The sequence below is a fragment of the Mobula hypostoma genome, chromosome 3 (assembly GCF_963921235.1).
Source record: "Mobula hypostoma chromosome 3, sMobHyp1.1, whole genome shotgun sequence".
In the NCBI taxonomy this organism is placed as follows: Eukaryota; Metazoa; Chordata; class Chondrichthyes; order Myliobatiformes; family Myliobatidae; genus Mobula; species Mobula hypostoma.
The window spans coordinates 59,447,197-59,459,665 of NC_086099.1; the positions used below are offsets into that span (position 1 = coordinate 59,447,197).

The 12,469-nt window shown below is 40.4% G+C and overlaps 1 protein-coding gene across 6 annotated transcripts in view; it reads left to right on the forward strand.

Moving 5' to 3' along the window:
* clocka (clock circadian regulator a) overlaps nt 1-12,469 on the forward strand; it is a 132,799-nt gene that overhangs the window by 91,678 nt on the left and 28,652 nt on the right. For all 6 annotated transcript variants that reach the window (XR_010017354.1, XM_063043115.1, XM_063043116.1 and 3 more), the window contains 3 exons: nt 1,058-1,133; nt 10,276-10,414; nt 11,828-11,931. Coding sequence is in view for 5 of the 6 variants with exons in the window: in XM_063043115.1 (XP_062899185.1) it covers nt 1,058-1,133; nt 10,276-10,414; nt 11,828-11,931 (319 nt within the window). In the remaining variant the exon portion in view is untranslated. The remainder of the gene's footprint in view (nt 1-1,057; nt 1,134-10,275; nt 10,415-11,827; nt 11,932-12,469) is intronic.

Sequence of the window (12,469 nt, forward strand, 5' to 3'; positions counted from 1 at the left end):
GCTTTCTGCAGGCAAGCCAATTCTGAATCCACCTGGCTTAACTTCCCTGGATCCCATGCCTTCTAACTTTCTGAATAAGCCTACTGTGTGGAACCTTGTCAAGTGCCTTACTAAAATCCATGTAGATCACATCCACTGCACTACCCTCATCTATATGCCTGGTCACCTCCTCAAAGAACTCTATCAGGCTTGTTAGACACGATCTGCCCTTCACAAAGCCATGCTGACTGTCCCTGATCAGACCATGATTCTCTAAATGCCTATAGATCCTATTTCTAAGAATCTTTTCCGACTGCTTTCTCACCACAGACGTAAGGCTCACTGGTCTATAATTACCCGGACTATCCCTACTACCTTTTTTGAGCAAGGGGACAACATTCGCCTCCCTCCAATCCTCCGGTACCATTCCCGTGGACAACGAGGACATAAAGACCCTAGCCAGAGGCTCAGCAATCTCTTCCCTCACCTCATGGAGCAGCCTGGGGAATATTCCATCAGGCCCTGGGGACTTGTATTTTATCAATTCCCACACCTCCTCTCCCTTAATATCAACATGCTCCAAAACATAACCTCACTCATATTGGAGTATGAGAAGGGGTGAGAGAGTAGCCAGAATGGACCTGGTAAAAGGAAGGAGGAGGAAGGCAGGGGAAAAGTACCAGAAGTTAGAGAAATCAATGTTCATGCCAAAGGGTTGGAGCATATTCAGATGGAATATGAGGTGCTACTCCTCCAACCTGAGTTTGGTGTCATTGTGACAGTAAAGGAGGTCGTGGATAGACATGTCAGAATGGGAATGGGAAGTCAAATTGAAATGGGTAGCCACCAGAAGATCCTGCCTTTTTGTGATGGACAGAGCAAAGGTGTTCAACAAAGCGGTACACCAATCTGTATCTAACTGGGCAAGCAATAACCTATAGCAAGGTCACAGTTAATCTTGGAAGATGTTTTACTTTTAAGTCAAGGAAGTAACAGCATGTTCTGAAATTAAAATAAAATTGGGAATTTCTTGAACTAGCTGTCATCATTTAGTTGTTAATTTTCATGTATCCCACAGCTATGCAGAAGTACGAGCAGAGAGAAGAAGGAAAATTAGCATAGAAGAGTTCCCATCAGAAAATATGGCTGATAAGGTAAGAGCTAGAAAGGAGTTCTAGGAAAAAAAAGAGGAGGTTCAGGAGTGTATGAATGTTTTTAGTGGTATGAAATCAAAACTATTTTTTTCTTTATATAAAAAATGATATTTTGTATCAGGAGAAATGGCCATTTATAAGAAGACAATTATTCTGATAATTAAGTAGTTAAATAAAACAGTAATAAGGTCAGCTATACAATTGATACAATGGAATAGGGATGGCAAAAGACACCTTTACGAGAATGAAGAGTATACTGACCAACACTAAACTAGGCATGACAACCTTCCTCAGAGTACTGAAATGTTACGTTTATCCAGTCATTTGCCTCTCAGCCCCAACTAATAAAGAATCTATCAACTTTTGCCTTAAATATACCCAATGACTTGGCCTTCACAGCTGCATGTGGCAATGAATTTCACATAGTTACCACTCTCCAGCGAAGGAAATTTCTCCTCATCTCTGTTCTAAATGGATGTCCCTCCATTCTGAGACTGTCCCCTCTGGTTAGACTCTTCCACCATAGGGAACGCCCTCTCCTCACCACTCTATTGAGGCCTTTTAACACTCAATAGGTTTCAAAGCGACGCCCCTCATTCTTCTGAATTCCAGTGAGTAGGAGCCCAGAGCCATCAAACGCTTTTCCTATGATAACCGTTTCAAGCCTGGAATCATTTTCGTGAATCTCCTTTGAACCCTCTACAATGTCAGCACATCCTTTCTTAGATAAGGGGTGCAAAACTGCTCACAATACTCTAAGTGCGGTTTTACCAATGCCTAATAGAGCCTCATCATTACATCCTTGCTTTTATATTCTAGCCCTCTCAAAATGAATGCTAACACTACATTACCACTGACTCAACCTGCAAATTAACCTTTGGGGAATCCTGCGTGAGGACTTCCAAGTCCCTTTGCACCCCAGACTTTTGAATTTTCTCTCTATTTAGAAAATAGTCTACACTGTTATTTCTTCTACCAAAGTGTATGACCATACAATTCCTGACACTGTATTCCATCTGCCACTTTTTGGCCCATTCTCCTCGTCTGTACAAGTCCTTCTGTAGCCCCTCCATTTGTCTTCGTGTCATCTGCAAACCTGGCCACAAACCCATCAATTCTGTCATCTCAATCATAAAGAGAAGCACTCCCAACACAACCCATGCAGAGCACCACTAGTCACTGGCAGTCAACCAGAAAAGGCTTCATTTATTCTGACTCTTTGCCTCCTGCTAATCAGCCAGTAGTCTTTCCTGTAATACCATGGGCTCAGCCTCATGTGCAGCTCCTTGTCAAAGGCCTTCTGAAAATCCAAGTACACAACATCCATCAGTTCTCCTTTTGTCTACCCTGCTTGTTATTTCTTCAAAGAATTCCAACAGATTTATCAAACAAGATTTTCCTTTAGGGAAATCATGCTGACTTTGGCCTGTTTTATCCTGTGCTTCCACGCACCCTGAAACCACATCCTTAACAATTGATTCCAACATCTTCCAATCACCAAAGTTAGACTAACTGATCACTTAAGAAAGTTTATTGCAATATTTATCGTGTATGTTATGGAACACATTTTGTGATGTTGGAATATTCCAGGTGATTAAATTTACCTAGTGAAAACAGCTGGGAAGTCATGTGTCTACTCGGTCCGTCAATGTGTTTGAATCCTTCAATTTATCAATACCATGGGCTCTTGTTTACCAGCCTCATGTGCAATACCTTGTCAAAGGCCTTTTGAAAATCCAAGTAAACAACATACACTGACTCTCCTTTGTATATTTCTTCAAAGAATTACAATAGGTTTGTCAGACAGGATTTTCCCTAAAGGAAACAATACTGACTTTGGCTTACTTTATCATGTGCCTCCAAGTACCACATTTTTTGCCAAATTATATGTCAGTTACAAACTTGGAAATTGTAATTTGCACTCCCAAGTCACGTCATTAATATATAATTAGTGACCACTTTATTAGCTATACCTGTACACCTCATTAATGCAAATATTTATTAGCCAATCATGTGGCAGCAACGCAATGGGGGGAAAAAAGCATCTCGACATGGTTTGACTGACCAAGCATTAGAATGGGGAAGTAATGTGATCTAGAGTGACTTTGACTGTGGAATGATTGTGCAAGAAGGGTTATTTTAAGTAGCTTAGAAACTGCTGATCTCCTGGGATTTTCACGCACAACAATCTCTAGAATTTACAGAGAACGGTGCAGAAAACATAAAACATTCACTGAGTGGCAATCCCGTGGATGAAAACGCCTTGTTATTGAGAGAGGTCAGAAGAGAATGACCAGACTGGTTCAAGCTGACAGGAAGGTGACAATAACTCAAATAACCATGTGTTATAACAGTGGTGTGCAGAAAAGCATCTCTGAATGCACAAGTCGAACCTTGAAGTCGTTGGGTTCCAGCAGCAGGTGATCACACTGGGTTCCACTCCTCTGAATATGTTAAAGTTAACAATAACCTCAACACCATTCCCTGGTAAATGTTTCTACTCAACTTCCTTCAGTCCTTAAAATAATTTTTCACAGAATGGTTCTGGAGGACTGGAAAATTGCAAATGTTGCTCTACTCTTTAAGACGGGAGGGAGGCAAAAGAAAGGAAATTATAGAACAGTTACACCTGACTTCAATGGTTGAGAAGATGTTAGAGTCTGTTATTAAGGATGAGGTTTTGGGGTACTTGGAGGCACATGATAAAGTAAACCAAAGTCAGCATTGTTTCCTTTAGGGAAATCCTGTCTGACAAACCTATTGTAATTCTTTGAAGAGATATACAAAGGAGAGTCAGTGTATGTTGTTTACTTGGATTTTCAAAAGGCCTTTGATAGGGTATCGCACATGAGACTGGTAAACAAGATAAGAACCCATGGTATTACAGGAAAGATACAAGCATGGATAGAAGATGCTCACAGGAGTTTAGAAGAATGAGGGAGTATTTCATTGAAACTTATCAAATATTGAAAGACCTAGACAGAGAGGATGTTTCCTATAGTGAGGGAGTCTAGACCAAGATAGCACAGCCTCAGAATAGAGAAATGTCCCTTCAGTGATGAGAAGAAATGTATTTAGTCAGCAGGTGGTGAATCTGTGGAGTTCTATGGAGGGATATGGTCCGTGTGCAGGTCAGTGGGGCTAGGCAGAAAATGGTTCGGCACAGCCAAGAAGGGCCAAAGGGCCTGTTTCTGTGCTGTAGTTTCTATGGTTCTATTGTCACCGACAGGTGTGGGGACCAAGTCACTGGGTGTATTTAAAGCAGAGGTTGATAGGTTCTTTATTAGTAAGGGTATCAAAGGTTACAAGGAGGGCAGGAAAACAGGGTTAAGAGGGATAATAAATCAGTTATGATGAAATGGTGGAGCAGACTTAATGGGCTAAATGGCCTAATTCTACTCCTGTGTCTTATGATCTTATGGTCTAATTCAGTTTCTTCTTTGCTCATCCTGTTCTGTTTCTCAGAGCTTTTCTGATAAAACTGACTGACCATTAATTACTGAGCTTATCTCTATTTTTAAATGAGGGATTAACATTTGCTACTTCTCAGTCCTCTGGTTTCATTCCTGTATCCAAAGAATTGGAAGACTATTGTCAATGTCCGATAACTTCCTTATCTGCTTCACTCAAAATCTAAGGATGCATTCCCATCCAGAACAGATGACTCATCTATTTTACATACAGCTTTTTTTTTGATATCAACAATCTCACAATTTTTAACAGATGTAGTGTCTCAGCTATCTCTTCCTTTACTATTATTTTGGAATTACCCATTTAATGACTCAACAGTGCCCTTGGCATCCATAGGCGTCACTCTTCCATTTACTGCCCTCTCATTTAGATCACTTTTAGACACTCATTCATGTTGGCAGCTATTCTTATATGCTGTCTTACTTTAATTTTCTGCTACCCTCTGATTCCTTTGTGCGCTGTCGAGTTCTCATTGGTATGTACAATATATTTTCATATTTTCTCTCTGTTTCTTTCATCATCCAAGCAGTTCTGAATTTGTTTGTTTTTTTTTTCCTTTGCATTTCTGTATCTAAGCTGTGCTTTCCAAATGGTCCCCATGTTCTCTTACAGATTTATCAGTTAACTTTTGGTTAAGTGACAATGTTGTCACTTATACAAAAGAAAAGTCCTTTCCTTAGTGACACTGTAAGTTGAAAAAATGTCTTCCATTTCTACTCAAATAGTAGACTTAGGGAAAATAGCTATTTATAATTTAATGCAAGCAGCATGGAAAATGGCATTCAAAAGAAATAAAGGGTGGCGGGGTAGCATCATGGTTAGTGTGACACTATTGCAGCACTTGGCATTCCAGAGTTTGGAGTTTGGTTCCGGCATCGTCTGTAAAGAGCCTGTACATTGTCCCTGTGGAATGCGGTGCGTTTTCCCTGGGTGCTTCAGTTTTCTCCCACAATCCAAAGACGTACCAGATAGGTTAATTGGTCATTGTAAGTTGTCCTGTGATTAGGCTAGAGTTAATTATTTTGAGAGGGAGAAGGGAAACTCGGAAGTGTCAGTATTACAGTTGAACAAAGGGAACTATGGTGCTATGAGGGAGGAGCTGGCCAAAGTTCAATGGAACAATACCCTAGCAGGGATGACAGTGGAACAGCAATGGCAAGTGTTTCTGGGAATAATGCGGGGGGTGCGGGATCAGTTCATTCCAAAGAGGAAGAAAGATCCTAAGGGGAGTAAGGGGAGGCTGTGGCTGACAAGGGAAGTAATGGACAGTATAAAAATAAAAGAAAAGAAGTATAACATAGCAAAGATGAGTGGGAAGCCGGAGGATTGGGAAACTTTTAAAAAGCAACAGAAGGTAACTAGAAAGGCAATACGCGGAGAAAAAATGAGGTACAAAGGTAAACTAGCCAAGTATATAAAGGAGGATAGTAAAAGCTTCTTTAGGTATGTGAAAAGGAAGAAAATAGTTAAGACCAAAATTGGGCCCTTGAAGACAGAAGCAGGTGAATTTATTATGGGGAACAAGGAAATGGCAGACGAGTTGAACAGGTACTTTGGATCTGTCTTCACTAGGGAAGACACAAACAATCTCCCAGATGTAATAGTGACCAAAGGACCTAAAGGAAGTTTATATTAGGCGGCAAATGGTGTTGGATAGACTGTTGAGTCTGAAGGCTGGTAAGTCCCTGGGACCTGATGGTCTGCATCCCAGGGTACTTAAGGAGGTGGCTTTAGAAATCGTGGACGCATTGGTAATCATTTTCCAATGTTCTATAGATTCAGGATCAGTTCCTGTGGATTGGAGGGTGGCTAATGTTGTCCCTCTCTTCAAGAAAGGAGGAAGAGAGAAAACAGGGAATTATAGACCGGTTAGCCTGACGTCAGTGGTGGGAAAGATGCTGGAGTCAATTATAAAAGATGAAATTATGGCACATCTGGATAGTAGTAACAGGTTCAGTCCGAGTCAGCATGGATTTACGAAGGGGAAATCGTGCTTGACTAATCTTCTGGAATTTTTTGAGGATGTAACTATGAAAATGGACAAGGGAGAGCCAGTGGATGTAGTATACCTGGACTTTCAGAAAGCCTTTGACAAAGTCCCACATGGGAGATTAGTGGGCAAAATTAGGGCACATGGTATTGGGGGCAGAGTACTGACATGGATTGAAAATTGACTGGCTGACAGAAAACAAAGAGTAGCGATTAATGGGTCCCTTTTAGAATGGCAGGCGGTGACCAGTGGGGTACCGCAGGGTTCAGTGCTGGGACAGCAGCTGTTTACAATATACATTAATGATTTAGATGAGGGATTTAAAAGTAACATTAGCAAATTTGCCGATGACACAAAGCTGGGTGGCAGTGTGAAATGTGAGGAGGATGTTATGAGAATGCAGGGTGACTTGGACAGGCTGGGTGAGTGGGCAGATGCATAGCAGATGCAGTTTAGTGTGGATAAATGTGAGGTTATTCACTTTGGTGGTAAGAACGGGAAGGCAGTTTATTATCTAAATAGAGTCAAGTTAGGAAAAGGGGAAGCACAACAAGATCTAGGTGTTCTTGTACATCAGTCACTGAAAGCAAGCATGCAAGTACAGCAGGCAGTGAAGAAAGCTAATGGCATGTTGGCCTTCATAACAAGGGGAATTGAGTGTATGAGCAAAGAGGTCCTTTGCAGCTGTACAGGGCCCTGGTGAGACCACACCTGGAGTACTGTGTGCAGTTTTGGTCTCCAAATTTGAGGAAGGACATTCTTGCTATTGAGGGAGTGCAGCATAGGTTCACAAGGTTAATTCCTGGGATGGCAGGACTGTCATATGTCGAAAGATTGGAACGACTGGGCTTGTATACTCTGGAATTTAGAAGGCTGAGAGGGGATCTTATTGAAACATATAAGATTATTAAGGGATTGGACACGCTGGAGGCAGGAAGCATGTTCCCGCTGATGGGTGAGTCCAGAACCAGAGGCCACAGTTTAAGAATTAGGGGTAGGCCACTTAGAGCAGAGTTGAGGAAAAACTTTTTCACCCTGAGAGTGGTGGATATATGGAATACTCTGCCCCAGAAGGCTGTGGAGTCCAAGTCTCTGGATGCTTTCAAGAAAGAGATGGATAGAGCTCTTAAAGATAGCGGAATCAAAGGTTATGGGGATGAGGCAGGAACTAGGTACTGATTGTGGATGATCAGCCATGATGACAGTGAATGGCGGTGCTGGCTCGAAGGGCCGAATGGCCTACTCCTGCACCTATTGTCTATTGTCTATTGTCAGGGGTTACTCGGGCGGCATGGCTCGAAGGGCTCAACACTGCACTGTATCACTAAATAAAATAAACTGGAAATGTGAAATAAACATTTTTCTGTTAAATGGAATTAAACAGAAACTACCTATGATTGAAGCACCAATTGACGCAGAAAACATGGTTCCAGAGATGGTGGATAAAAGGATTTAATTCGCAACTGGTATATACAACATATTTTCTTGGCACTGTCGAATTGAAAGCCCAGAATTTTATATCTCTGCTCACTTCTAGTTACACTACCAAAGACAGTCATGATCTTGTGCACCTCTATAAAATAATATTATGTACATATATAAAACTTATAACTACTAAGAATGCCATTCAACTCAACTTTGAAATCAGTTTAGGTTTAATTTTTTCTTGCACGGAAAATTTGAAATCATTAAACTGTCTGACTCCCAGTATTTTCAGCTAGAAAATCATGACATTTTAGACATAAGGCATTAACTTGTTCATCGCCAAATGTGAAGTCACAATCTGCAATTGCAGATAAATTAAAAGCTGACCATTCTTGTACCTCGTCTTCAGGAAACCTTTCTTCTAAGTGAACACAAAGACTATTTATAAAAGTCAACAGCGAACTTGTATCTACTGTGACATTTTCTTCACGTTGCTGGCTTAGCAAAACTAACTTTGTCACTCCACGAAACATTGTCTCCCAGATACTGCTTTCTTATCTTGTTAATTCTGCCTCGTGCAAAATGAAGTGAATCAATCGGTGTCAGGCCACTCTTTTGTAGAATCTTGCACAGTGCAGCCAGTTCATCAAAGACATCACTTAAAACCTGTAAAGCTACTTTGTATGTGATGTTTATCAATTTCTTGTGACAGTGTTTAGCCACAGGGTCATTTGACTGATCTTTTTCAATAAAAACTTAGTAAGCTATCTACAGGATTTGAAACAGATCTTTGTAAACTTTACGATATGAACACTGTCCGCCAAAGATGGCTGCCACCGTGATGCAGCTGTACAAACTGGAACAGGAAAGGTGAGGTGACATAAGTTAGTGACGTGCATTGTGGTATTTGAATACTACATTATTTTAGGTAACTAACTTTTTGTGCGCACATTAATTTCCTTTGTGCACTGGTTGAAAAACGTTTGTGTGTGCGCACAACTTAGAGGGAACATAGGCTGGGACCCGTGCGAGTGCCCATGGCTACGCTTTTTGTTTGAAGGAAGTGGGAGAAGCCAAAGGAGAAATTATTAAGAGTGAGGACAAGTTCCATGAGACGGAGGAGAGTGGTGGTGGAGGGGAACAGGTTAGGTCTGGTGTCCAGAAACAAACAGAGCTTAGAGGGTTTTCTGGTGGGAGATGGAGGTATATAGGGACTGGACATCCATAGTAAAAATATGATTGGAGCTAGAGAACTTGAAATTGTTGAAGATCCAGTGTGTGTGAAGTGTCACAGATATAGATTGGAAGGGACTGAACTGGGGTGGGGGGAATAAAACAGAGTTGAGATATGCACATACGAGTTCATTGGGGCAGGAACAAGTTGGAACAATGGGTCTACCTGGACAAGTGGTTTGTGGATCTAGGGATGGAGGTAGAAATGGGTGGTGCCGGGTGCGGGAACTATGAGGTTGGTGGCAGCTGATGGGAGATCCCCAGAGTTAATAAGGTTGGTGATGGTGTGGGAGACAATGGCCTGGTGCTCCTTAGTGGGGTTCTGTTTGAGGGTTAAGTCAGGGGAGGTGTCTGAGAGTTGTCGCTGGGCCTCAGTAAGGTAGAGGTCAGTATGCCAAACTACTACAGCACCCCCCCCTTAACTGCGGGATTGTAGGCAAGATCATGCAGGTCCCAGTTTTGTACTCTTTGCCTCAGTTTATGCATTCCAGCATCCCATGTCCTTTACAAATGACTCACTTGGCCATTTTCAAGGATTTATGAACATTTCCACCTATCTCCCTGTACCCTGCAATCATGGTATGAGGTCAATGATGGCAACTCTAGCATATTTTCCATCCTAATTGGAAGTTCATTTCCTTGCCATACTTTCTGAGAAAGAAGAGGGGAAAATATTAGAGGCTATTGCTTTTAAGCACGTACGGAGGCAAGGGAAAGAGACGGGACAGGGAAATATTGTGGAAAGTGAGAGGTTAAAAGACCAACATACCAGGGTACAATATAAAATGGCTAATAAGGAAGAAAAAGACGGTTTGGGATTGGTACACAGATAAATAGAAATAGCAGAATTATTACCAACAGCTACAGTTATTAGTGAGAAATCTTGAGTCTGGAAAATTGTAAAATAACTTGATAGATCAAATTCTGTTCTGCAATTTTATTTATCAAACATAAGCTTAATATTGACATTACAAAGTAATTTATTTCATCTTTCTCAATGCTCCTAACTGTCTTGGAAACAAGGATTCTAAATATGACACCAAGCTAAACACAGTCAGTCTCAAAGAAGCATTGGAGCGATTTGATCACAACCATACAATATCTGCTTCCTCCAAGAGCTTGAGGAAATCTTCATCACATTCATCAATATCTGATGCAACCTGTAAGTTTCCGGAACGAAAGTTTACATATTTAAATTTTACACCACCATTATGGTAAATTAGAATATTCTTGATTTTTAAAAATTCTTACTGAAGCTAGATGTCAAATATGCCATGTTAATACAGATTTGTTTTTCTTTTATCTGCCTTGGTAGGATCCAGATATATTTAGTTCACCAAAAGCAGGACAAATCCAGTCCAGCTAATAATTGCCTAATTTGGGTACCCCTGGGGCAATGTTCTAGGCCAAACCATTTGAAACTTCTTCAACAATGATTTCCATCCATCATTAGATCAAAAATTGAAAGGTTTGCTTGATGTTTAATTCCACACAAAGACCCTCAGTAAATGAGGTTGCCCATACCTGCATGCTGCAAGACCTAGACAAATTCAGGAATGAGTGCTAAGTGTGAAATAGCATTCCTGCCACTAAAGTTCCAGGCAATGACAGTCTAACTAACAGCCCTTGACATTCAGGAGCATTTCCACCTCACTATTTCCTATTGATAAGAAACGTAACTGGGTGGCTCTTTTATTTAAAAAAAATAATTGTGCTTACAAGACCATATCAGAGGCTGGACATCCTGCAGCAAATTGCTTACCTCTTGATGTTAACAATTTCTGCTATTTCTACAGTGCCTCGTGAAATGACAATCTCTTAACACCAAGAAAGACTAGGACAGCAGGTGCCTTGGAACATCACCAGCTTCATGTTCCCCTCCAAGTTCCACTGGCTTGCAAATAAATCATTAGTTCTTCATTGTCATTGGGTCTAAATCTTGGAGCTCCCTATCCAATAGCTGCTGCCTTTATAGCAAATGTATTCACAGTACCTTCACCACAAGGTGGCTGCTGTTCAAGAAAGCAAGACGCTACAATCACTTCAAAAGCAATTAGTGATTGGCAATAAATGCAGACCTTGCTAATGATGCCTGGATCCTAAAAATAAGATGAAAAAAAACATAAAAGATTAATGCAAAGAAAGGGTTAGTGGAGTATATAAATGGAAGATTTAAGAGGTGAACTAAGTAAGAATTTTAAGATGATTAAAATTCATATTTAATTACCAGTAGTGGGATCATTCAGAAGATGAAGGCATAATGGAGCTAGACAATTCAGGAATGTAATCAGCAAGCACTCTGTTAATCTGTCGGAATAGAAATTTAAAACATTCTTCCTATCAAAATAGCTTGAGGCTAGGTCATTTTTGCTGAGTATTGATATTCAGTATATAGAGCAAAAGTGGGTAAAAATGTTTTCTATTGCTTCCTTATGAAGGAAAATGATTGTTCATAAATTAAAACATTGAAGGTTTATCTTTGTTACACAATGTGTGTAGCATCTGATCTTATTCCTGTTAATTTTTATGGTTTTTATTGTATCTTCTTTTATGCTTTTTAATGCCATTTTATAAGCAACATACTCAAAACAGCAAACCGATGTAAGCACACCTCCACAACCAGCAATAACAGATCGTCATGAAGCAACACCCCAGAGAATGGCATCACTGAGCAACCAGGTAAAGTTGGAGTTATACTTTTGTCAAATTTTTGTTACCCTAAAGTGTTCTGTATGAATGAGAGAATTATATTGTTGATTCTTTTACATTTTTAACCTACTCTTTACTTAAGTGGGTTTAAAATTAGGCTCATCCAAGAATATTATTACATCATTCAGAAACATGAGAGTATAGATTTAAGGTGATGTTATGGACAGATTGTTTGGGAGTAAAGTAATGTTTCACCTAGTGTTGTGGAAATTTGAACTCCTTAAAGGAGAAATCCCAATTCTAACAGACTCTGCATATTCACTTGAAGTTACCCCTCAGCCTGCCTAGATTGTCAAGATTCATACAAAGGTGGTGTAATCTACAAACTTTGTTGGGCCATTGATTAATATGCTCTGCCTGCTCCTCATTACTAGAGGACATTTATTGAGAGCAAACTGTTTCATTCAGTACATGGCAGGTTGTATTGTTTGCTTCTCAACTGTGTATGCTCCATCACAGTAATGGCTTAACCTAACAGTTGTTAATGGATGAATGCAAAGCTTTTTTT